General features: G+C 34.4%; 3 protein-coding genes and 1 pseudogene across 3 annotated transcripts; 3 read left to right on the top strand and 1 right to left on the bottom strand.

The window, feature by feature from the left end:
- The first annotated feature begins 16 nt into the window (after positions 1 to 16).
- On the top strand, positions 17 to 1,716 carry LOC133294493 (receptor-like protein kinase ANXUR2; annotated as a pseudogene).
- A 2,053-nt stretch (positions 1,717 to 3,769) lies between these two features.
- On the bottom strand, positions 3,770 to 4,438 carry LOC133294452 (TPD1 protein homolog 1-like). Its single transcript, XM_061493109.1, has 3 exons — positions 4,357 to 4,438; positions 4,172 to 4,282; positions 3,770 to 4,071 (listed from the first exon to the last, which is right to left on the bottom strand). Exons 1-3 carry the CDS (start codon positions 4,436 to 4,438, stop codon positions 3,770 to 3,772), a joined length of 495 nt encoding a protein of 164 aa, XP_061349093.1.
- Positions 4,439 to 10,116: 5,678 nt separating this feature from the next.
- On the top strand, positions 10,117 to 14,072 carry LOC133294463 (protein high chlorophyll fluorescent 107). Its single transcript, XM_061493135.1, has 8 exons — positions 10,117 to 10,727; positions 10,858 to 11,001; positions 11,693 to 11,998; positions 12,094 to 12,153; positions 12,329 to 12,574; positions 12,655 to 12,765; positions 12,857 to 13,033; positions 13,490 to 14,072. Exons 1-8 carry the CDS (start codon positions 10,167 to 10,169, stop codon positions 13,847 to 13,849), a joined length of 1,965 nt encoding a protein of 654 aa, XP_061349119.1. The 5' UTR covers positions 10,117 to 10,166; the 3' UTR covers positions 13,850 to 14,072.
- Positions 14,073 to 17,546: 3,474 nt separating this feature from the next.
- LOC133294492 (uncharacterized) lies at positions 17,547 to 25,722 on the top strand. Its single transcript, XM_061493172.1, has 13 exons — positions 17,547 to 17,828; positions 18,079 to 18,265; positions 19,333 to 19,405; positions 19,847 to 19,994; positions 20,195 to 20,304; positions 20,582 to 20,722; positions 20,809 to 20,950; positions 21,029 to 21,172; positions 22,262 to 22,422; positions 22,714 to 22,788; positions 23,054 to 23,198; positions 24,673 to 24,942; positions 25,573 to 25,722. Exons 1-13 carry the CDS (start codon positions 17,547 to 17,549, stop codon positions 25,720 to 25,722), a joined length of 2,028 nt encoding a protein of 675 aa, XP_061349156.1.
- The last annotated feature ends 1,620 nt before the right edge of the window (positions 25,723 to 27,342 follow it).

Below are 27,342 nucleotides of genomic sequence, written 5' to 3'. Positions count from 1 at the left end.
CTTACAACCCCTTTACATGTACTATATCACATACTTCCCTGTCTCACGCATGTACAGCCATGAGACCCAATAACCAATGCTTGTTTTCTCTAATTATCGTTTCTTCCGTCTTAAACACAACCGAAAAATCTGCACCACCTTCTGATTCTTTCATAATTTCTTGTGGTTCTTCCACTGGTGGAACTGACTCTAATGGACGAAACTGGGTGCCAGATTCTGAATATCTAGTAACCACTTCCGATAAGGCAACAAACTCAACAGCACAACACCAAGATCCTTCTCTTCCTTCCCAAATACCTTACATGTCTGCAAGGATTTTCACTTCTCCATCCACATACCAATTCCCTGTTTCACCAAAGCAGAGCCTCTGGGTTCGACTCCATTTTTACCCATCTACTTACGGTAATCTTAATCCCTCCAATGCATATTTAGCTGTTGTTGCAAACGGGTTCACTCTCCTCAACAATTTCAGTGCTTACTTTACATCCCAAGCTCTGACACAAGCCTATTTCATTAGAGAATTCTCTATAGTACCTGTCCAATCAGTTAAACTAAACATCACCTTCACACCCTCTTCACAACATGGTGGATCATATGCTTTCATTAACGGCATTGAGATCATCCCTATGTCAGATCTGTTCCAGTCAGCAATGTTTGTTTCCACTGACCAATCTCTTGACGTTGCAAGTAACTCATTGTAGACAATGTTCCGATTGAACGTTGGTGGGCAATATATTGCACCCAACAATGACTCTGGTCTTAGCAGGACATGGTACGATGATTCCCCTTATCTGTTTGGTGCAGCAACTGGGGTTACTTATGCAGCTGATAAGAATGTTAAAATTCAGTACCCTTCTTCTTCTATGCCAGAATACATTGCTCCTGAATATGTTTACAGCACTGCAAGATCAATGGGTCCTAATTCTAATGTGAATCTGAACTATAACCTTAGTTGGGTATTTCAGGTTGATGCAAATTTCACATATGTGGTGAGGTTCCATTTTTGTGAGCTGGGACTCACCAAAATTAACAAGAGAGTGTTTGACATTTACCTTAACAATCAAACTGCTCAAGCAGCTGCTGATGTTATTGGGTGGGCAGGGTCGAAAGATGTTCCTGTTTTTAAGGACTTTGCCATTTATGTAATGGATGGACCGGGTGATGAAGAACTGTGTGTGGCATTGCACCCTTCAATGTCAATGAAGCCAGAATACTATGATGCTCTTGTAAACCAAACCCAATCTAAACCAAACCCACGTGAGCACAATGGTCCCAATCTAAACCAAACCCACGTGAGCACAATGGTTAAAGGTAGTTTTGGTTACTTAGATCCTGAGTACCTTTCGAAGGCAACAACTAACAGAAAAATCTGATGTTTACTCTTTTGGGGTAGTCCTTTTTGAGGTTTTATGTGCAAGGCCAGCACTTGATCCTGGCATGCCTAAAGAACAAGTTAGCTTAGCAGATTGGGCTCTACTGAACCTAAAGAAGGGTACTCCTGAAGATAGTATTGATCATCGTCTTAAAGGAAAAATTAGCCCTGAGTGTTTGAAGAAGTTTGCGGAGACAGCTGAGAAGTGTGTAGCTGATCATGGCTTCGAACGCCCTTCAATGGGTGATGTGCTATGGAAACTTGAGTTTGCACTTCAGTTGCAGGAGAATCCTCATGTAGGGAAACAAGAAGCAGAAGATAAGGCAAATGATGTTTATGCTTAGCATTACCCTATATTAGACATTGAGGAGGGGATTATAGGCAGCGAGCTTGATGACTCGAGTTCTAGCGCAATCTATTCACAAATTGTGAACCCAAGTGGAAGATAAGGAGCTTTTATGCAATTTTTGTAGATTATTTGTTATTTAGAAGCACTTCTATTATTTAAATATTTTTCTTTGTATTCTCGCTTCCTTTTTAGCAGAGTCATCCTTGAATTAAGAGGAGCAATGCAAAGAAAGAAATCCAATATTATACTTAGCTAATAATTATTTTCAAGAGTGATTCCTTTTCTTTCGCCACTCTCATAAATATTTTGATTTTTGGGTCTTCCAACTTCTCCTAAAGGTAATGTTCAGTTACAATGGTTTATAAGTCATAACGGCAGCACAAAAAAGAAGATATTCGTATAAACTGATCTAATTCAATACAAAATTACAAACCACAAAAATTGGAAACTGAAGGTGAAAAGTCAAATTTTATATTTCCTTTCGAATCCAAACTAAAGTGACATATCAATCATACTTATGCAAGTAAATATTTATGAAATTACCATGCTGGTTTTTTATAGTCTTATTATCTAAGTCATATATTTTAATGTTATTTATAAATTTATTAGTTCTGGATTGATATGAATTTTTTTTTGTGCCTTGTTTTTAATTATATAATTTTGTGTTTTATATTGAAAATTAAGTTTCATATAGAGTCCGATATTCTTAATAAAGGTACAAAATAAATCACAATTATATAAGTTGTTTCAATAATTAAGTCACTAGGAGTGAGTTAATGGTGAGGGACTTGGTAATTTATATGAGATTCATTACTATAAAAAACAAACCCTATTTCAATAGTTAAATATGAAATTGGTTATATTAATTTCAGGCTTGTATCGATTGGCTTATGGGATGAGATATTTAATGCTTTGAATTAATTTGTATTATATATATTGTGTATTTCAAAGTTCATTTACTGCGCTCTTAAAAAAGTAAAAAAAAAAAATTCAAATCTAAATCATATTTTAATTTAGAAACAAACCAATTGTATGATAAAATAAGAAAACTTATAAAATTAGATGGGATGACTTTCCTTTCTATTCCGATCTAATCTAATATTCTAATACTTTGTTTTCTTGGAGTGTTATAAGTAATGTCTTAGTCCAGAAATTCGACATGTTAGGCATAGAGATATGCAATTAAAAATGTATAAGCCGTTTATTTTTACCTTTACTCCTAAAGAACAATACTTCGCAACTACTCAAGTTAGCGCTCAAAAAGGCCACTTTCTTTTATCCCTTTTCCCTGTTATCTTTTGACAAAAAAAGTGACAAATTTGACATCTTAGGCTATTCCATGCATACTTTCTTTTTGATAGAATTTCAGGTCTCAAATGCATAGGCTAAAAACTGAGGAGCTTACAGAATGAACGTAACCCAATGATGGTGTACAAAGTTGTTTGATTCTTGAAACTCTGTTATAGAGTATTGTGAGCTCTGGATGCTGAGATGCGACCACCTTTTCCAACTAAGAACAGTGAGCGAGGAAGATGGAGAGGGAAAGAGATGTACCTTTTTTTGCTTGAATATCCTTGTTATTTTCTCCTGTGGGTTAGTGAGCCTAGTCTTTGCTGACCCCAGCACTGCTTTAATTATCATACTAAACCCTGTTTATTTAAGATCACTCAAAGAAAAAGATACAAAGTGCTATATTTTCACTGGTTAGAAACAAGATTGTGGATATGATTAAGGCGATGATGGTTCTACTTATGTTTCTTTGAAGTCTATGTTTTGGGTATAGATATATAGTTATATGGATATATTTTTATTCGCGGTCGCTTTACTTTACATACAGCAATGATAGGTATATGGTTAGGATTCTCCATATTTAATGTTTTCATCCTTTGTATGGTTATGATTCTCTTTGTAGTTATGATTCTCTATATTTAATGCTTTCAAGTATATATATGGCAAGTATTTGATTGCTTTGCACGTATAGCAGCTGCATAAATATAAACCTCTTTTTATTTTTATTTTTTGATTACTTGGGGACTCTTTTTTTGGACTCAACAAAATTTGGCTGACTTGAATGCAAGAGGATACATAAAGGAATTGGAATAAGTGAATCTGATGATCTGACTAGAAGCTAAAGGTTTCCCTCCATTCACCAAACAATCATCATAGGAGAGCCTCTTGAACAATCTGGGGTTGATTATTCTTGCAGAAGCAAACCAGCCACAGTGGAGGTGGATGTCGTATGGAGCACACTCAGAAACACAGGTATTGACTATTTGCACAACATACAGTGGGATTCCAGATGTTGACTCTCTACTTTGTGAGATGCTTATGTCTCTGTTTGTGCAAGAACCTGATGAGGATCAAAGACACTTTCAGAAGGGAACCAAAACGAAAAATTTCATCTCATTCATCAAACATAAAGGTTATAAATTTAGAACTACCATAAATACCACGCAACAAAAACTTTCTAGATAAAGGGTGTTCGTGTTCTGCTTTCACTGACACTGTTATGGACCCGTTTCTGTCTTTAAGGGAAGAATGCAGAATACTGGTTGAAGGACCTGCTAAAAACATGATAAACATAAGCTTCAATGAAGGATTATAAGGTTGTCTTTTTTTTTTTTTTTTTCTGTACCTGAATGTATTTCCACATTGCCAAATGCTAGGGGCATTATGCAGTAGAGGAAGAACAGGGGGAAGTAGTTCATGATGGTCATGTTAGTCTCGAGGGGTGGCTATCTTTCTTTCCAGTTCAACAATGTTGACAAACTCATAAATTGTAAGGGAAAAATTTGAAGACGTACGAAGGGAAGGGGGGGATTTGTAGTACAAGAATGGTGATGTGGTTTTGGAGATTTTAGGTGCCTGATGGGTTCAGGAAGGTGAGGTCACCAGATGCTTCTAACAGTCTCATCCCATTTCTCTTTATATATGTACATAAACACAACAAACATGCTCGGTCATGAGATTGTATATGTACATCAAGACATAAATTTAATGAAAAAAATGAATGTAATTTTATACATGCGGATTACTGTTTATATAGAATTACCTTGTTCTTGCCTAGGTAAAAGGAAGACAACAGCCATTCAATGCACAATGGTAAAACGCCAAAAGCTATTTCCTATCCCAGTGCATATTACAAAGTACAGACAAGCTGTTTGGTCCAAAGTTATATATGTTGAAACATTTTACCCTTGTACTAAATTACATATACTTCAACTCTTCTAAGGAAAATTTTATTCTTTACTAGTAATCTAGAATTAATTGACTAAAAAAAAAAAAAGCAAAGCAAAGAAACTCTATGATTGAAGGACTCAGCAAAAAATGCTAAACAACACCACCTAAACCCTTTTCTCCTAGCCTAGTAGCCGTTAAGAAATTGATGAAGGCGTTAATAATAAACCTTATGAAAATGAAAATTAATTCATTTTGCATCCTTACTAATTTCTAGGGGTTTTGAACAAAAAAATGTAAATTTTAAAAAAATTCACCTGTTTAGTTCGTTGACCAAACGTTTTACCAACTGACTAATGCAGGAAGACGCGTTTCAGGTAGTTACACGTTTAGTCGCGCACCTGACACATGCGCGTTTCTGACAAATCTGAACACGTCTGTATCAGGTACGTGTCTAAACACGTCTGTACCAGGTGCGTGTTTCCGACAAGTCTGACGAGCACAATACCAAGATATGTCATATTCAGGCACGCATGTCCCCTCACTGTCAGAAACACGCACCTGGTACAGACGTGTTCAGATTTGTCAGAAACGCGCATGTGTCTGGTGCGCGACTAAACGTGTAATCACCTGAAACGTATCTTCCTGCATTAATCCGGTAAAACGTTTGGTCAATAAACTAGACAAGTGGATTTTTTTGAAATTTGCAATTTTTTGGTCAAAAACCCTAATTTCTATGTAGCTAATCTTCTTCGCAGGGAATTCATTTTGTTGGTTTAACCCAAGAGGCTAAAATGAAAGAAAACTTTTTGTTGATCAAATAGTAAGTTATCCTTTTTTGTCTCCACAGTCTCAGCTCAGCTCAGCTCATGCTTTACTCAAATTCCAATATTCCATTTTACCCCTTTTCTTTCTCTGATAAGTTTTTAGTTACCTACCTGTCTTCTTTATAATCAGATGGAACTAGCATCTAGAGATAGTACAACACACCATGACTTCTGAGCTATAAGAAGAAAGTTGTGGGGGAGTAATGGCAGCCCCCTATGTCATAAGAATTAAGAAAACTTAACAGTTTCAGAAACTTGTAGGATAGCCTCTTATTTTTCTAATATGACGATAAATTTCCATTTTTGCTTCGCCCTACAGATTATAGATATATTCCAACTTCGACAGGGAAACTTCCACCAAGTAAATCTCATTCATGAGTGGCATGCATGTATATGCAAACACGGTTGCATGCATATATATCATATCATTTTTCCTCTAAATTACAAACTTTTTTTTGCTGATAATATGTCAGCTTTAACTTACACCACTTTAGTCCAATGGATTTTAAGACTTGGAAGAAGTCACAACAACTTATAATAAAATTATAATATTTTCGTTCCTTTATATTTTTGTGTATGCACAATATAAATGTATCAATCTTCAGCAATCTTTGCTATAATTGTCAGCTACACTGTTACACAGAAGTTAAGTTACACACGTGAGAAGAGGGTTCAAACCCCAGCTGCTGTTGCTACTCTATGCCCAATATGGGGCTATATGTGGTCGTAGAAAGAAGAGGGGTGGCCTATAAGGGAGAAGCAAAACCTTTATTCAGTCTTCCAACAACCGTAGTAGTCACTATATATTAGGTTGCTAAAAAGGCAAAGCCGCGTTTTATCAATATATATGAAATAATAAATGAAAAGGTTATATCTTTCTTTCTGATGCTTTTCAGAGGCACATGTTGTGGGTTCACAAACCGTTTGGATTCAGCTTAATTTTCAAGTTCAGATAGATAGAAGAATCACTGTGAACATTATTTATTGATGTGCAATTTACAGCAACCTATGGTGTTAGAAGAGAACCAGCCCATCCATTCATGCATATATATGACCATGTGATGGGGGTTTCTGTCCTTGGCTAAACTTTTACAAACTTGTTTTTGGATGATACTGATTTTATAAAATTAATTTTGATTGAAAAAGATTTTATAGTGAAAAAATTTATGTTAAGGAAATTTTATCTCAAAATAAGTTTGTAATAAAATTTAATATCTCTAAAATTATCTAGTTGTGGATAAGACTTGCTTCTTCTTGTGGAATATTTTAACATTATAAATTAGGGAAAAATATCTATCCTTTTAAAGGATATAAGTTTATATCCTTTTAGATCCTAACCGTTGATTTCAATTTATCAACGGTTATAATCTATTGGGCCAAACTTAATGGGCCAAATTTATTATTAATTAATTAATAATTTTTATCTAATAAATTATAATCGTTGATGAACGAAAATCAACGGTTAGGATCTAAAAGAATATAAACTTATATCCTTTAATAGGATAGATGTTATTCCCTATAAAAGTAAATGTAAAATCACAATTTTTTTTTTTTTGTTGACCAATAGAAATAGCTTTGGATAGCATCAGAATTTCTCAACCTAAAGGGTCGGTCATCGGTATATATTTATGAGGATTATTAACATCGATTCGAAGGATATATAATTATTTGAACCTGTTTATTCAATGCTAGCTATGAATATACAGCCGAAAATTTAGACAATGATTGGCATGATCTTGCTGAACCTTGGTTTTTATACGTAGAAATTATTATTATTATTTTTCTTAATACAGAAAAATATTTGTTAACTAAAAAATCATTGGAAATGATTCCAATAATTATTTCGTTTGGATTCTCTTATACAAAAAAAGAAAAAAAATATTCCTACAGTCACTTTAGATAAAGTTATTTACATCTACTAAAAAACTACGTCATTTTGATTAATAAAAGGTGTTTATATAATTTTAGGTGAATTAATGAAGGGTATTATCGTAATTTTGTTTATTTTTTTTATCATATACATTTTATTGAAACACCCTTAATTAATTCACCTAAAATTATAAAAACACTCTTCATTAATCAAAATGATGTAATTTTTGGGATAATTATTGATAACTTTATTTAAAGTGACTGTAGAAATATTTATCCCGTACAAAAAAGTGATTATGTGATCAATTTATTTGATCACAACCATTCATTGAGGATAAGATAAACGAGAAAAAAATATAATTTTTAAATTAATAATTATGATCGAATAATGTCATCACATAATCACTTTTTTCACTTCAGAAAATCAAATACATTTGGCTTTAAGGAGGTGTTTGGTAGAGGAAACTTTTTTTTTTACTAAGGAAATATAATTAATAAGAATATGGTGGGAAAGTTAAAAAAAAAAATTGTTTGGTTGGTCGAAATATTACCAAAAAAATTGGATTAAATTTTCTGAATGTATATTTGGTTGAAGGTAAAATATTGATGGAAAAATATGTTGAAATGACTAAAATAACTCTTATAATTTTTTCTCAAATTTGGTGCCACTAGTCAAATTTTCCATTTTAAACTTTTATGAAACTGGTATTTGAGATAATTACCATTTCGCATAATGTATTGAAGTTTATCAATTTTTTCTTTTCATTATTTGTTTTTTTCTACGCTTTCAAAATGAAATCTGTGCATATAGAATTTATATAGAATCAGAAAACATCAAAATAGACTATTATTAGAGAGTGAATGAGAGGAATAGTAAAAAAGGGAATTACAACCGCAAATGAGAGAGGTTCAACATTTGGATATCTGTACACAATAGAGGGTCATTTTTGACAAGAGATTGGAGTTCAACTTTTCACTTCTCCATTCATCACAAAATACCACATGCAAAGTGATATTTTGAAATAGTGATTTTCATCATATTTTCCACACAACTAACCTTTTCTATGCATCTTATTTTACTAGGGAAGTTTTTGAAAAATTTATACCAAACATGATAATACTTGATATCCACTCACACTTCCTTATCAATCCCAAAATAACTTTTTTACCAAACACCCCCTGAAATGTTTTGACATGACTAGCACATTTTGATCTTCAGGGAACTAAATGCCTGTGTAGGTTAAAAAGTGTCAGAGTTGTGGTGGAATAACACGAACCATGAAATCAATTAATGTGCCCACTTGGGTGCCACAGCTAAAATTATAAGAACTAATATTTAAAAAAATATAAAAGTAATGATCTAAATGAACAAATTATTTATTTTCAACTAAATTTAAGTGTGTTAATAGCCAATTGAAAAATCAAACTCTCTTGGAAAGTTATATTCACAAATGATTGAATAATAGCATAATTTTTTTATACATAATATATTAAAACTGAAGAATTTATTTTATTACCATGTTTCATATTAGAGAAAATTTACTTTTTTTTCTCATGTCATCATTTTATTCTTTGAAATTTTTTCTCATCATTTTAGTTTTTTAATAATAGAAATTGTGATTAATTGATCCTCCAAGGATCAATCATATAAAATGTACCAAATTAGTTTCTAAATTAAGATTATATTATATTCGTTTCTCTCAATTTAATAAACAAGATCTAATTTGATAGTATTTTGTATAATTAAAACACCAAATTGATAACAAATTTTTTAAAAAAATAAAGGGATAACTCTTGTATTTTTTTTTTTTTAGTACAAACTCTTGTATTTTTAGAAGACTAAAATAAGCGTTTACTCTTCATAATATTTATGTTTAATTTTTAGATGGGGGCTGTTGATATTAATAATTATTTTTTTACACCTATAATTTTTAATTATAAAATTTTAAATTAAATAATCTTTTCTTCAAATTGATTTATTTTAAGGTTATTATAGTCTTATATAATTATAATTGTTTAATCTTTCAATCTCAAAATAACTTCATTTTAAAATTTGAAAATAAATATAAATAATTTATCTGTATTAATTGCAAAAATATTTTTTTTTATACCATGTCAACTAGTAAAATTTCGTTTTATTTCTTTATTATATCCCCGTTTATTAATGATTTTTTTTTATATCTCTTTGTTCGCCAAATCACGAATCTGAGTACAGTGGCCAATCACTAACCCACACGTGTCACTAAAATCTGCATTCCGGGTAAAGGCCTCAGCCACATATGTGACGTAGCTATGTGGATAATTTCAGGCCAGTGAGTCAGTGTGTGTACAACTACTGAACTGCCCTTGCACTTGAGTCAAAAAATTCTGAATCATATATTAATGAAAAAGAAAAAACAGAAAACCCATCCTATCAAACACTTATTTTTTAATTAGATCACTATTAACTGTTAAAACTTTTTAAAATATGACTCTAACTAGAGGGTTATAATAATAAATTCTACATGTTCTCTTCTTCCTCCACATTCGCTTTGTACGTAAAACACGAAACAGTTTTGTCAGTTAACCAGAAATGAACACGCTCCCTTCTCCTCCTCCTCCTCCATCTTCTTCTTCTTCCTCTCCGAATTTCACTCTCTTCACTCAGTCCAAGAACCCCAACTACTTCTTCAAATTCACCCTCAAAGTACCCGTTTTACCCTTCCACTCTTCCCCTTCCCATCTCACTGCACCTGCACCAAGTTGCTCTCTCAGGGACTCATCCTCCTCATCAACCACAGTGCTGGAAAAAAATGCCCTTTCCTCCGAACAGAGTTCCCTCAATGCCGTTTCACCAAAAGACTCAAACTTTGAGGGAGCGCTCGTGGTTCGCCGGCCGGTGATGGAGTTTTCCGGCAAAGAATCCGATGATGAGGAAGAAGGGAAAGGGACAAAGGATGATGACCCGAAAGCTTTAGCAATTGATTCCGGGCTCACTAAATTTGCAAAGAAGATGCCGATTTTTGAGCCGGAGAGGATTGAATCAGATTCCAAAGAGAAGCCCCTGACTGTGAATTTGGACCTGGCGTTATATAAGGCAAAGGTCTTAGCTAGAAAATTTCAGTTTGAAGGAGCAGAAGCTATACTTCAGAAGGTGTGGTGTGTGATCATTTTGGTTATTTATTATAATTTCTGATTGCTTAACTTGTTTTCTGGAAATTTGCAAAATTTGGATGTGTCTCTGATAATGGGTTTTCTTGTCTTATTTTGAATGGGAATGGAAGTGTATAAGCTATTGGCCTGAAGATGGTCGACCTTATGTGGCACTTGGGAAGATTTTGAGCAAGCAATCCAAAACAGATCAAGCCAGAGAGATATACGAGAAGGGTTGCCAGGCTACTCAGGGTGAAAACGCATACATTTGGCAGGTTAGTGTTCAATTGTGTTTTTGCATGTGATGATCACTCATCACTCTCTCAAGCCTATTGGCTTTTTTGGTTGGAACTCTGTTTCTGGAGTACTTCACTTCCTTCTCCAACGTTAAGTCCTACCTATTAAAGAGTGTGTTAAAAGTCTTCTAGTTTAGAATTACGGAAAACTTTTGTGATGCTTTCAATTCTTAATACAATAATTCATGGCATCTAAATGGACCTTTGAGGCTATAATATATTGGCGGAGCCAGAAAATTTTATGAGAGGGGACGAAGAAAACAAAATTAAAACATTAACTTAGGCAAAGCAACACAATAGTGGGTGGATATGTCACCAGATTTGAAGAACTTTTCCAAATTTTCGTCGTACATAAGGAGTAATAAGAATGAACGGGGGCAAAAGTTATACTACACTACCTTTCTTTTAACTTATAGTCTGAATGTAATGTAATACAAAGGTTTGCATGAATTTAAGTGGTCGATCGCCCCTCCTAGCCCTTCCCTGTCTCCATCACTGAGTATACATGGCCTGGCATGCCTGAGGCCTTTGAGGCTTGTACTGGACCTGACAAAGAGAACGTTTCATCTGCTAACATTTGGAGTGGGAGTGATTGCTTCCAATATTCTGATATTTTGAATTTTCACTTATATTCTACTGAAGTTGATCAGTGCAAGTTCTCTTTGAACAGTGCTGGGCTGTTCTTGAAAAGAAAATGGGAAATGTCAGGAGAGCTAGAGAATTATTTGATGCTGCCACGGTTGCTGATAAGAGGCATGTTGCTGCTTGGCATGGATGGGCAGTTCTAGAGTTAAAGCAGGGAAATATAAAGAAGGCAAGGAATCTGCTTGCCAAAGGTCTTAAATATTGTGGACGGAATGAGTACATATACCAAACACTTGCATTGCTTGAAGCTAGAGCAAATAGATATCAGCAGGCTCGATATTTATTCAATCAGGCCACTACATGTAATCCTAACAGCTGTGCTAGTTGGCTTGTAAGTCATGATCATCCGAGGGATATCATTTCTGAATTAGACTTGTATGTTATGCATGTTGTCTTATCAAATCATACTTATTCTTTCTGAAATAGGCTTGGGCACAAATGGAGGTGGAACAGGAAAATCACCGTGGTGCTAGGAAATTGTTTGAGGTTATATTTAATTTACCAGTTCGACCATATTTTCTATCTGATTCCTTTGTTTGTTGGAACTTTGCAGACTATACATTCGTTAGTTAGGAGTTAGGGCATCTTCCTTTGCCATTTGCTTTTATTAATTTCTAACAATGCGCGACTTATGTTTCTTTTATTCTTTTGCAATTAATAGAAAGCAGTGCAGGCAAGTCCTAAAAATAGGTTTGCTTGGCATGTATGGGGTGTTTTTGAAGCTAACGTGGGCAACATTGACAAGGGAAGAAAACTTCTAAAGATAGGCCATGCTCTAAATCCGAGGGATGCTGTTCTCCTTCAGTCTCTTGCATTATTAGAATACAAACACTCAACTGCAAACATCGCCCGGGTTTTGTTCAGGAAAGCATCGGAATTGGATCCAAGACATCAACCTGTTTGGTTTGTAAGAAGTTTCTTCACTTTACACCATTCATGATTATGTATATGTAGGTATTCACTAATCGGAAGTTTGGGGATATGCAGGCATGGGGTTGGATGGAATGGAAGGAAGGAAACTTGAATACAGCTAGAGAATTGTACCAAAAAGCTTTATCAATTGATTCAAAGAGTGAAACTGCTGCCAGGTGTCTCCAGGTGACATGCACGCATATGATAAATGTTGGGACAACTTGATCTTTTCCAGAGTTTGATGTTCACTTTTTATAACAACTTTCTCCCAATCCAGGCTTGGGGTGTTCTCGAACAGAGGGTTGGTAATCTTTCAGCTGCCCGCAGATTGTTTAGATCCTCGTTGAATATAAATTCTCAGAGTTATGTGACATGGATGACCTGGGCATCACTGGAGGAAGATCAAGGAAATTCTGTGCGTGCTGAAGAGATCCGTGACCTCTATTTCCAGCAGGTAAATGTCATAACTACTGTGTTTATCAATTTGTGGGTGATGAGTTGAGATTTAAGAAAGTACCCTATTGCCTACTGGTAACAGATAATCCAAAATTAGCCTAATGACTTTATCAAGACCATTTTGATTAACTTACTCTATATTTGGATAAGGGAAAGAAGGAAAAATTACATAAAATGAAAATGCTTTAAAATATTTCTAATCTTTAAGTAACTTTTACCCTAGGCCTACTAATCCAAGGTTTTAGATATATGCTCCTCTATAATCTATACATATAAGAGAATTCTTCCCTTAATTATTCAATTAGATCTTTATAATATTTTGTGTATCTTGAGAAATAAATCTGCAATGCAATAATTTGGAATTTCGCTATGACTTTGAGGCTTGGTTTTTCTCTGAATAACTCTAATTAGGAATGCTGCTAATATTTGAAATGTTGCTTGTTGCATGCAACAGCGGACGGAAGTTGTAGATGATGCTTCATGGGTTATGGGATTCTTAGATATTTTAGACCCTGCCATTGACAGTTTGAAGAGACTCCTCAAGCTGGACCCAAATTCGTACAACATGCCACCGGATTTTTTGAGAAATATTGCCGGAACAATTTCAAACAGGGTTGATTTTTCTAGTCGCAATGATGATAATGATGTGGATGGTGAAAGTGACTTTGATTTGGATGCTTTCATTGTGGAAAGGTTATCCTTAGATTCGTCCAATCTGGAAGTTCAGTTGGGAACACCAAAAATTTCTTCCGTGAAGAAAAGTTTGTCTCCTAGAAGGATATGGCGATCAAATAATAGAATTGGCAAAGTGTAAGTGCACAGCATAAGTGTCTATGTAGTTTAGGGTTGGGCCTTTAGTAGCTATACAGATTGGTGTCTTGTAAAATTTGCTTTGACTATAGTATGACGATAGCATAAGAGATGTCTTGCCTTATGTTGATAACAGAGCACTATAAGAAATGACTTTTAATGAAAACAAAGTATACTAATGACTAACAGCATTGAATTTGTCTTTGAGGAAAAAGCTTCTTTAAATATAAGGGTGTGTCTGCATTAGATTTAAGTAGGTTAAGATTATCAATAAAACCTGACACAGTTGGTAGATAGCTAGGTCCCTTAAGCATGCTGACATGGGTTCGATTCTTGGCTGTGTGTAAGGAAAATGCTTTGTTGGTAGAGACAAAATTCACTTCAGTGATCTCTACACTTTGAAAGGATTATAATACACTCTTCATTAAATCAATGGGGATAAACTATTTTTTACTCACTTTAAAGATAAGTTTACAGTAGAGGAGGAGTCTTATCTTTTCCGCAAGATATATTTGCTTTGAATATGCATACATGTATTATAGTGAGAGCAAACAAGTTCACTGGCCTTAAAAAAAGGAGCAAAGCAGTTCCAATGTTTCTGATTTGCATTCAGTTCTTTATTTTGGTGAAAAGCTACTCAAAACGTGCAAGATTTAACAAGAGAAGGAAATAATGATAAACGTGTAAGTTGTATTGTTCAAACAATGAAGCTCTGAGGAAATTTAGTTGTTTTTTTTTCTCTAAAGGACTTATAATTGATTTGTCACGTACAAAACCAGCCAAAAGTAATAAAATCTCAAACTTTTATCATGTTTGAAGCCTCGGTTAAAATTTTCAGCTTAGCTTAAAATGATATAACGTTAGAACTCAATCTTAAGAATTTAGAGTTCACTTTTGCAGCTGAATTAGAGCGTCCAAATTCCATCAATTATAAATATGTAATAATTATTTTGGCCTTGGATCATTTTCTTTGTCTTCCAAATATCAAAATTATACTAAATGTGAAGGAATACGTGCATTGAGGTGAGCAAATTCCAACTGATTTGAATCAGCGTCGTCGTCGTGGTATCAAAAGATCAAGGTAAGCATAACGCACCCTTCCTTCATACCTTTCCAAACATCCGGATGATTCCATGAAATTTGAAATGTGTTGAATGATGAATATTAATAAACAATATGCCCGTATCTTATAAATATCAGATAAAAAAGTATCATGGAAATTCAGCGAGAATTTACTCTAGGACAAATAGAAATAATCGTAAGTATACAATCGAAAAAAAGGTTTTTTGCACAAAACGGGGAACTGGGTATTGGCTATAAGTTCAACTATAAAATGTGTACCCTAAAGACTATGAGGAATTCTATTTGGAATTTTGTCTTGTAATTTCAATGAAAGCATAGGCATTTCCATTGTCAATTAAGACCAGTAAATATTAGATAACTAAACTGAAGACCATCCCTTGAGATATAAACCTGTTGCCAAGATGATTATCAATCTAGATTTATAAAAATAAATAAAAAGAAAAGGACCAGAAGATGCTAGTCATAAATATTGTACTTTCTTTCAGCTAAAGAAATAACTTCATGTCAATGATATACATAGCTAAAGAAATAACTTCATTCAACCAAGTAGCCGTACGTGAAGGTTATATAAACCTAAAAATCTATAGGGTCAACAAACACATTCCCAACTTGTCTCTTCATAAGTAGTTCATCGTTTTCGTCACTTTGGCTTGAAAGTCTTTTTATGTACCAGAGGTCATCGATACACGACATAGAAGCTGTTCGAGGAACATGGTTTACAAGTGGATCACCGAACCCTAACTCAGTTATAACCACTCTGCAGTTCTTCAAACTTTCTCCCAATCTTGATGTGAAATTCCATTAACTCCCCAAAGTTCTCTCCCTCTCCATGGAGTCCATAGAGGAAGAGAAACTACCTGTAGGTCATTATGAAGAATGTGATTAATATAGTCTAGCAGCTACATATTAATTAGTAATTAGTGTGTGGTATATATGTCTTGGAAATATATAGATAAATCTTTCGTACTAGAGAAGTAGAACAAAAGTATGGGCAATGTGAAGATACTTATTGGATGGAAGGAACACATATAATTATAACATCAATTCCAAGTTTCTAATGGTGGATTTGTAAGGGGGAAAGGTAAAGATATTAGTTAAGAATAATATAAATTATTAAAAAGGCTCTCACTCAAGTGGAATTAAATAAACATAAGGTAAACTAAAAATTAGACCTATGCAATAATCAACGCTTCAAGTCCAAAAAGGTCTTGCGTGAGGAGGTGCGTTAGAAAATAATATATACCATTGAAAAAACCCTCACCCAACACCTTAAAATTTTGGATTGAAAAAGTTGTTTACGGTTAGCCACCAACATAACACGAAGGGGGTAGAACCTAATCCTAGATAAAGGGTCACCCATCATGCTGAAAACGGAGAACCCTTTTTTACTCCCAATCTCACAGTTCCTCTCAAGCTTCCCCACCACTTTTTTTTTTTTTTAGTACAAATTCCCCACCACTTTAACATCTCTTATCTTCATCAAACTTTTATATGAACCTTGCTCTCTATACTGTAGGTGTCAACCGTTTCTTCTCCCTTAGCTAAAAGAAGCAGGTAATGTACTATATATAAGGTGGGAAATGGGGAAGGAAATATTTCTTTTCTGAGGAATAGGCAATCCCTTTCCTAAAATAAAATGTTATATATAAAAGGGAAATATTACTCTCCTTTTACATGAAGTAACTTATCTCATTTTCTCTCACTTCGATTTTTGCACCTCACTTTTTTCTTCTTTTTCTTTTTTCTTGTAATGGTGGGACCCACCCATTTTCTCTCTACCACGTAAGATAGATAAGATAACTATCTTACGTGGAAGGAAATTAATAAAACCCTATATAAAATAACACGGCAAGCTAGGATAAAAATAAAATATTATATATAGTCAACTATTTGATGCATAGCTAATTATATAAATAATGAATGAGTTTATTTTTTCTACAGTCAATGTAGATAACTTATCTATATTAAGCCCAAAATGATGTCGTTTTGAGGCGGAAATCAAGGTATTTTTATAATTATAATTTATTTCAAGGTTATAATAGTCTTTTCTATTATAATTTTTCAACCCAAAATATTTTGAAAGCGAATTTAGATAACTTATCTATATTTACTGTGTGAAATTTAATATAAAACCAAATGATTTGAATTTTACATTTGGATAGACAAATTAAATTTACTATGTTTGATAATCAATGACAATGACAAGCAGTTTGGTTATCGTCTTAAGAAATTTGAAAATCATATTATAATAATCTAGAGTAAATATTTGAAATTAATTATGCTTTTCAATGTTTTTTTGAACAAATTGGGGTTGGCCCTTGCTGTTTATCAAAAATAAAAAATAAAATGTTTAAAGCAAAGTTACGTAGTTAGTTGCTTACAAATTACAATACAACTTTCTCTAAAAAAAAAAAAAAAAAAAAGGCACTCTACGATTTTTGGGCCCTAAAGCTATATGTTAGCCCAAGCCCAACCCATTATTGCCCGCCAAAAAATGTAAGACCAATTTCCAAAAGGTGCATTTTCAATTGAAAACTGCGCCAATCCCAAATTCACATTCCCCTCAACGCAGAAAGACGCAAGCAACGTCGTTCATCTGAAACTTAGGTGAGTCGAGAATGGAGCATCGTCATTACGGCTGTAATACAGAGGGAGAGGGAGGTTCAGCCATGGACTTAGATCATCGCCAAGAAGATCAAGAGAAGGGGGAGGAAGATCCTTTCCTCAGATTCGTCGATTACTCAAGAACCGAGCTATTATCACTGGAAGACGATCCAAACGGAGATGCTGCGAGTACTGTTGGATATGGTTGGAGCTGGATCGTATCTCATATTCTCAAGACTTGCATTGCTTATTCAAGCGGTGTCACTCCTGCGATCTTGCTATCTGAACTCTCTCAGGTTCATCACTTTTGCTCATCCATTTTTGCTGTGTTTGGCGATTCCGATGCAATTTCCTTAGTGCACGAACTACAAAATGCATGAATTAGGGATTTATAGTCGTTACATTCATCTCTTTTGGAATTAGATAGGTTGATGTGGCAGTTACGGTTTTCAATGAAAGTTTAGCTGTTGCTGTCACGCGGTCTTTAGTTTATTTAGGTTTCTGCTGTGTTTCACTGCTTGTCTTATCGATGATTTTGTGTTGAAGTCATGGAGTGAACAACGCAGGGTTGGGGCTCCGAAGAAGAGGCTCGAATTAATTAACCATCTCAAGAAGGATCATCGGAGGACAAAGCTTCCAAACACTGTTACCATTGATTCCATATACGAGAAAAATTTCCTGTCCTTGAACAGTGTTCTGGAAGCTGTTATTATCGATGCATTTGTACTCCCAGGTGCCTTGGAATTGAAGCTTTTTTTTGTTCTGATTATAGTTTATGTGAAAAATTATGGCTGTAGTACATTTGATTTATTCTGATCAAATTGTAGGAGCAATTATTTCTTATAAAAAACGATAAGCCATTGTACATTGGCATCCGCTCATTTTGGCAAAAAATAAAATAAAATTAGAAAAGAAATCAATTGAATGTATGTTTGACACTCGCCTATGCGAAAACTCCTACTATCCCAAGTCCGAAATATGGGAGATATCCCAGATTCAGGCCTAGGTTACGGCTATTGGGGCAAGCCTCCATTAGAGGAAAATTGATCAAGTGAGAATTTATACGAACATGTAATCTTATAAAGAAAATAATTTCATACCTTACAGTTGAGGCATGTGCCAATGTGATCGCACTATTGAAGTCTGAGCCTGCATTCATCTGTTTTCTTGATTTTCACTACTTTTAAGTGGCACGGGGTAGCCAAAGTTCTTTCAAGGCATACCTTGTTTATATGGGCCAAGAGCCAAGCCACGAGAAGCGAGTTTCACATCCTACCTCAACTCAAAACCTTAAAGGCCATGAGGGACTGTGGGTCTGTGTCTTTTCACTTATATGGTGTTAAATTGATCAATTTCTAATTAATTTAGGATTGCAACACCCACACTTGAATATTTCCAACTTTCTTCCCTCGAAAGTCCCACTTCAGGTTACCCCATTCCAAGATCAAGACATGGCACAAGCCTTAGCATAGGTTTATCATGGGAATTAGAAATGACCTACCAATGAAGCACAGCTCTGTTAAATTATTTACAACTAGGTATCTGTTTTGATATTTTACCCAATGTTTAGTGCAGTAAATAATTTGGTTGAGGAGAAATCATAAAAAAGACCTCACTTTGTCTCTCTAAATTGTTTTCTAAAAAATTTGGCTTTTTGGTAGAGCCCATTGGCATTCATAGATTCTTTTAACTAATCCCACATTGTTGGATAAGCCGTGGTTGTTGTAACTGTTGCAGATAAAATTTGTATTTTGGTTTTGTAGTGATTGACGCTCATCATTGTAAACTACTTTTTTGCAGGCACAAACATCCACATGCTTACTTTAGGGGATTATTGGAGCTCCAATATCATAGATCTCTATCTACACCGCAGGTAAATGCAGTATGTACAGCCATAATTAAAAGAATACAAAGATTTTGCTCTATTCTTGCACATTCAACTAGATTTTCTTTTGTGCTCACTACACGTGGCTTGTTTCTATTGCTGTTTAAAATATGAAAATCTAGAAATATTTAAAATTTTGTTACTTTTATTTTATATTTGAGTGCGTTCTTTATTCACCATATTTGGGAGACAATGTAATGGTAATGAAGTTTAAGATGATATTCTCTCTTGGGTCTATTTGTGCTTTCCATTGATAATCGAATCAACTTTTAATATGTACCAGTAACTTACATTTTTCTTTTCTTTTTATTATTTGCACAAAATGCATGTTTTGAATCATTCATGTAGCATGTAATTCAAAATCAAAACTTGGCCAACTCTTATTTGCAATTTCATTTAAGATTGAACATGTCATATTTTCTCTACCAGATTCTATGATTTGGCAGGCCTTCAGAATGGAATTCTGAAGAGAGGGAGGGAGGTTTTCCTCACTGGATGCTACCTCCGAACTGCCACTGAAGGTCATGGTTATCCACGTCTTTTGCCAACAGAGTATCTTGTGATTATCTTGGATGAGGTAATTGTCAAAGTTTCTAATATAAATTTGTAGCCTTTAGATTTGATCATTGTAATTTCATATGTAAGTAGTTCAAGTTCGGAACCAAGTTTCTGTTCTGAACACTAGTTCTATCTTTTGGTCTTTGTACTCCACCTAGAAGATTAGATTCAGATCAAGTTTTCATGATGATAAGCCTTTTGTTTTCTTCAAAACTGTAGAATCAGGATGATGATGCAATGCTACTAGGAGCTCAGTTTTGTTCAGACTCTTTCTCTTCAATTTCTCTTGATGCAGTGAACAAAGGGGTTTCCTATTCACTTTATGCAAGGTAAACTACTTGCAATTGGGAGTCATATTTTGTCACTTGACTGTGTTGTTTTGAGCATATTGTAAATTTACTGAGCATTGTGTGACTAAGAAAGTTTCATGCATCATCATACTGTTTATAAAGTTATGTAAGTGCAGCTGAGAGGTTTAAATCATTCACTAGTTCATTAAAATTCCTCTACAGATGCCTTTATCAACGTGATCCATAACCTTGAATAGTCATCTTTTTTCCTCTTATAAGTAAGCATGGCCTTACTATATTCTTTTATTGATTATAGGATTGAAAGCATAGAATCTGCGGAAATTCAAGGGAGTTCTGGAAGCTTACAGAGAAAACAGATTACTCTTGTTGATGGTGATGGTGTAACATTAAAGTTTTTCTTGTGGGGTGAACAGACTCTCCTTGCCAATCTTTTCAGGTGAATTCTTGCTCTGTATCAAACTTCTGAAGCTGAGTAATTCATTTCTTATACGTGTATAAAATTCATTTTATGGGGGGTTACAGAGTGGGAAGCATGCTTGCACTGGACAAACCATATATTGCAAGCTCTGTAGAGTGTGATATTAAATCAAGCGAGGAATTTTGTCTCGAATATGGAAGTGCAACACAATTATATTTGGTGCCTTACATTCAACGTGAAGAACAGGTGATTCATGGAATTTTGTCTGACGTGAACTATTGTAATTGTCAAATGGAGAAAAAATTAAACAGCTCTGTTGATTAGGTCTGCGTAACAATGACACAAAATCGCCATCAGGGTTCAAGGCCCTTGGGTTCGTATAATCCTAGTCAGGGTCTCAGGTTTTCTCAAGTGAGCTTGCCCTGCGATTCTCAGGGGACCATTGATTTCAGTAATTACCCTTTTCGGGTGAGTTTACCCTCTACCACCCCTCCAAAGAAAATAAAAGGATAGATTTTCCTTATTTTCTATTTTTTCTTGATATCAATAGTTATCACGCATGTTATTTTACTTTGTTTGTGTTAGAAAGATATTTGTTTCTATTCGAAGCCTGTCAATAGCTGGTCGTTTGATTATATCGGAGTTAGCATATGAACTGGGTTTGAGTTCAAATGCAACCTCTATCAACATAAGTGATATGTTTAATAATTATTACATATTGAGGGATAGCACAATTATAAAAGTACATTGCAAGTAATTAAGTCACGTAATAATTTTTTACGCTGTTAGATATTTGATGATTAGAATTATTAAATGTGTGATATTCTTCGTTTAATAGACATATCTCAGGATAAAATAACAAAATTTATTGTAATATTTTATGTGTCCGTGCATTGTTTCACGTATAATATATTTGGAAAAATCAAAGGATAGGGATTATTATTTTCTCTTTTTGTACTATAACAAATTAGAGGATAACAAAATTTAAATTTTTATGTAACAAAATTTTGTAACCTGATTTTGAGGATAACGATAATGAAAATTCAAAATTTTATGTTGTTCTTGAGTTATTTTTGTTGTGCTTATATTGTTTTAGAAATCAAAGTTTTTCTTTTTTCTTTTTTTAATTATGCTGTCTCTTATCATTTTAGCAATAAAATTGACCATGTTGTTCAATTGATTGGATGCAAGTTTTTTACTATATGTATCTAATTTGTGGAATAAAAGTTCTTTGGGTAACAACTCTCAATTGTCAGATTGCCTCATAGCACATGTGCTTTTGCCTGCGTTTCTTCCGAAGCCCATTTCTATTACTATCTGAGTGATATACTTTTACAATTTTTAAATACTACATAAATTTGTCAACATGGAGATCTTCATTATATGCTACTGTGTTGTTTTGGAGATAGGTCTGCTCAAGCAGTGCCAATCATATGGCTGTATTTGATTTTACTATTTATATTTTTCACACTATCCTGTGTACACTCCTTAAAAGTGCTTATCTTCTGCATCTTATGGTTGATTAGGTAACTTTATTGGTTGTGTGAATTTTTGCAGACATTTGTGGAGGACCTTCACAACAAGATGACCAGCATCAGCCTCTATGGTGTTGTTACAGATATTATCAAAGAAAATAATAAACAAGAAACAGTTTTCTCTTTAAGAATCGAGGATACTAGCGGAGTAATTTGGGCAAAGCTTCATTTTGCCAGATTTTGGTAATGATTACAAGCAATAGTAGTATTTCATCTTCGAGCTATCCTTAAGCAGTATTGGGTAGACATGTGCAGGCTGGGGTAGGCCTACGCTTCATAGTTTCAAGAGAAAAAAATGTAACCAGATATAGAAGGAAGAGGAGAGAGCAAATAACCGTGGGGGACGGAGGGGGACTGGAAATGTTGATGATCATTATCATAAAACCACTTGGCTTGTGTTTCCCTTTTACGAGTCTTCCAAGTATTCTTTTTCTATTGTCCTCCCCGTTCTTATCATTTTATGATGTATCTCAGGTCAATGGGAAGAGTAAGTCTCGGTCACACTGTTTTTATATCTGGCTTGACGTGCATGATGTCCAAACAAAGGAGGTGAGCACATTCAACTTAAAAGTTAAAAACTGAAGCACATCATCAGCCACCACCTACGGAAAAAGATAATTATGAAAATTTACGATAGAAATTGAGTGAATCTTTTAATTCTATTTTTTATGCTTCGAAGTGTTGTGTAGTACCCCTTGCTGATCATGTAGTCTGCTGTACCAGTATTTATGCCTTTGTAGTTTAATGTGTCATTGTACTCTATAATTAAAGTATCCACATAATCATATGAAATTGAATGTTTTTGACTTGACAGTCTGGAAGTGTCTTGGTTTGAGAATGGTATTGGGGCCTCTTTCATTAATCTCAGTTGCTTACCAGCATTGATCAACTCATCTTGCCTTCATAAGCTATCGCAACTCTCTGATATTTCTAACGTGACTAGCTATGCGCAAGTAAGAGTTTTGGTATTACTTGAAGATCCATTTAAACTTTTTTCTCCGTTGTTACGATTGCTATGTTGTATACCTATCATTGCTATTAGTGTCTTGTGAGTTATTCACATCTGAGTCAAATCATTAATTATACTCGTTGAAACCTGGCATCATGTAACGTGTTTTGCACTTGGGGTAAGACATCCCGAAATAAGCATCGGTAGCTTCTTCTTTTTCGACCACAAAATTCCGTACTTTGTCGCTGCATACATGCTCAACCATAATGAATGAAACCTGTAACGCCCGACCGCTTCAAGAATCAATGATTATCTCCACATACAAACACTAGACTTTTCAGTGTGATTTTTCCTCACTCGCACACTTTCTAGGAAAACTTCCCAGGAGATTACCCATCCCAGAATCGCTCTAAGTCAAGCACGCTTAACTGTGGAGTTCTTCTGTTTCGGGCTATCGAAAAGTAGATGCATCTTGTTAGTATAGGTAGTATTAATTAATTCTTATAAGCTATCTCAAACTGTGCAGTTTCATACTTGCATAGTCTTTGAAATCCCTCTTTTTCGGGTGTCGATTCGATTCATTCATGCATGTAACCCCTCGCTGGAAGCCTGTCAGGAGTCGTTCCTTGTCCATGCCCTTTCGCACTGGCGATCACTCTCTGCCCTCATCAGCGCTCGGGATGTTACATGCCCACTAGCTTCCGCCTAGTTCGTCCTCGAACCACACCATACTGGAAGAGAGGCCCTGCTTTGATACCACTTGTAATGCCTGGCAACTTGCAAGAATCAACGACTGTCCCCACACAATAACACGAGACTTTTCAGCGTGCTTTGTCCTCACTCGCACACTTTCCGGAAAAAACTTCCCAGGAGGTCATCCATCCTAGAATTGTCCCAAGTCAAGCACGCTTAACTATGGAGTTCTTCTGTTCCGGGCTATCGAAAAGTAGATGCATCTTGTTAGTATAAGTAGTATCAATTAATTCCTATAAGCTATCCCAAACTGTGCAGTCTCATACCTGCACAGTCTTTGAAATCCCTCTCTTTGGGGTGTCGATTCGATTCATTCATGCATGTAACCCCCCGCTGGAAACCTGTCAGGAGTCGTTCCTTGTCAATGTCCTTTCGCACCGGCAATCACTCCCCGTCCTCGTCAGCGCTCGGATGTTACATAACTCGGGTGTGAATACCACATATCTGAGTCTATTTTATGCATGGGCTATGTCTCGCCCGAATGAATTAGTTGATCTATAAGAAGATCGAGATTTTACTGCTGATACACATATAGCCTCATTTGTAAAAAAAAAAAAAAATGCTTTTCGCATGCAAGAGAGTTCATGAATTATGTTATTATTGTCAGATATAATCTGGCCGTATAGGAAGACAGAGATGGCTGTCTATGCCTTCCCTTTTTACATTATTTTCGTTGATTATTATTGTTTATCTTCAAATTCTGATCATTTTCTTCCTTAATGTTGTTTCAGGTTTGTCGAGTCTGGCTTGATCCAATTGAGTATTATTACGTTAATACAAAATTTTCACATTCTCTCTGTGGTCACTTTGTCAACAAAATGGCTAGTGGATTTATGGAATGCAGCTTTTGTCATATAATTGATGATACTGAGATAGTCCGAACTTTCCATTTGAAAATTACTCTTGCAGATAAGAGTACGAAAGTTTTAGCATGGTGTACTGGTCAAACTGCTATGGATTTGTTGCAGATATCTCCGGAGGAGTTTTATGAACTTCCCGAGGTAACATCTTGAAACTCGATCTGTTGTCTCGGAAGCAAAATTGTGAAAATATGGGGGGAAACTACTTGCACAAATATAAACAAATTATTTTAATATAAAGTTGCATGTGGCATTAAGAAAAAAAATAGTTGGTAAATTAATAAAAGTCTTAGGGAATATAATTATGCATATCATTTTTCTTTCTCTCCCTTTTTTGTGTGTGTGAAAGTATACGGTTTCTATTTAAATAGAACGGTTTGTGTACAAAGTATAATTATAGCAAATGATAGCCTTGCTATATCTTCCACTTTTTTGGCTGGAAGGTGATCAAGTATTACTTTTACCAAAATTACTTTTTACATAAAGATTGTTAAATACAAATCACTATAAGTTATTTAACAAAATCCGGTTTATAAAAACAAGTTTAAGCAAATTAAGTTTGCAAAATCTACTGGAAACAGAAACACACTACATTAGAAAGATAATGAATGTGACGCGCACAATACTAAGGCTCACAAATAGCATAATTGCATTGGTGGCTCTGCATTGAATTCAGATAAAAATGCTATCTGAGCTTAAACCATGCCCAATTAACATTACTTTTGAAAATACTTATTTGTTCGTTTCGCAAATTACTTTATTTTCTTTCAGGAAGAACAATTAATGTATCATTCGTCGTTAGAAAATGAGAGGTTTATGGTTGCATTGGTAAATTGTAAGCGGGAAGGCTGTGTGAATGATGGCCTTTTGCCAGACGATTCTATTTCGTGGGAAGTCACTCGTGCATACAAGTGTGAATGATTGTTTGATGCACATGGAAGGGTGTTGCAGCCCATGCTCAAGCACAGACACACTCAAGACCCAGAAGGCCCACCAAGCTACCAGATCATCTCAAGGATTACAAGATAGGCTGAAGCCCAATGGGTCATCTTTTGATAGATTAGAATATCTTATTATTAGATAGATTAATTTTTTTTACTTTTATCAATTATTATTTTCTAAAACTTTATCTTTTAGTATTTTATCTGAAACTTTCGGTTTATTCGTTTAGTTATCGTACTTAGCAATTTAATTTTCAGTAGGATTCTATCTAGTTGTTATTCAGCTTCGTAGGATTTATTATAAATTAGAGTGAATTAATAAGAAAACGGTATAAAGAATTATACCACAATTCTCTCTCTGTTATTCTCTCCCTCTCCTCCTCTCTCTTCTCTTCCCAAATTCTATGTTAACTCCCTCCTACAAATGGTGTCCCTTTGCTTATACAACAAAGAAGGCACCCGGATTGCAATATAACTTTTTAATCGTGTTAAGCAGGTGTTTCAATTATAATCGATGACACTGATTTCACATGTTGATTCATGGAGAGTCATCTTCCATTTTGAGACAATGCCAGACATCATGACAAGAAAAAACACCTCATGGATCGATACACCAGCTAGAAAGGACTAGTTTTCTTTCCCATCCACAATGTAATGGAAGGTATGTACAGAAGGAATATTGTTGTACTGCTTTTATTTGAAATGGTTAATTGTCACCCACTTGCCTTAGAGTGCTAAAGAATTCTTAGGAAATGAAAATGAATAAAATAGAATTATAGCAATGTTAATTGAGTGACGAGCAGTCTCTAGTTTTTAAAAGCCATTAACTCTGTTAAATATGTAATTATACTGAATAATTTTGAAGAACTTGATTTGTAAACACCAAGGTTGCCTTTGACACATTCAGGAGTAATAGAAACAAAATAATACGGTACAAATGGTCGACTAATGTATAAAATTATAATTATTATATGTATGATTAAAATGATGCAATTTTTTTTTTAATGAAATGACGCAAAATTTATTACAACATATATTTTTTTTTATTAAAATTTCCTTTGTATTATATATTGTTTAACTTGTAATAGAATTGGATAATTAAAAGGTAAGAATTATCGGGGGGCTTTTTTTTTATGTTGTGGACAAGATTTTGTAATCTAACTTAATGATTGACAAAAATTTAAAAATTTATATTTGTCCCTAAACTTCTTTTTAAGAGTACTTATTTTATTTTATATTATTTTAACAGTCAGATAAAATATAATTTTTTTATCTGCTACAATTATTTTAAAGATGTACTCTGCTTATTTAGCAAACCAAACTTACAGGAGAATAATCAATAGGTATATTGATTGCAAAATTTAACGGTGAGAACATTTGGTATCTCTCTAAAATTGAAGTAGGAAATTTATGTAACACTTGCGTATTTACTAGTAATTTCATATCGAGCATATCTTTCCGTAGGAAATATCGGACCACAACAAATATAAATCCTCCCGCATTACTAAAATTTTTACGTTGGATAAATATACCAAAAGTTTGATTTGGAAGTAAGGGGGCGTTTGGTATAGGAGAAATTTTTTTTTATCTGGGAATCACG

The sequence above is a fragment of the Gastrolobium bilobum genome, unplaced genomic scaffold (assembly GCF_033153095.1).
Source record: "Gastrolobium bilobum isolate Gb01-03AN ecotype WA unplaced genomic scaffold, APGP_CSIRO_Gbil_v1 utg5188, whole genome shotgun sequence".
NCBI lineage: Eukaryota > Viridiplantae > Streptophyta > Magnoliopsida > Fabales > Fabaceae > Gastrolobium > Gastrolobium bilobum.
The sequence above is the reverse complement of the archived record's forward strand: the minus strand, read 5'-3'. Positions and strand labels throughout refer to the sequence as shown.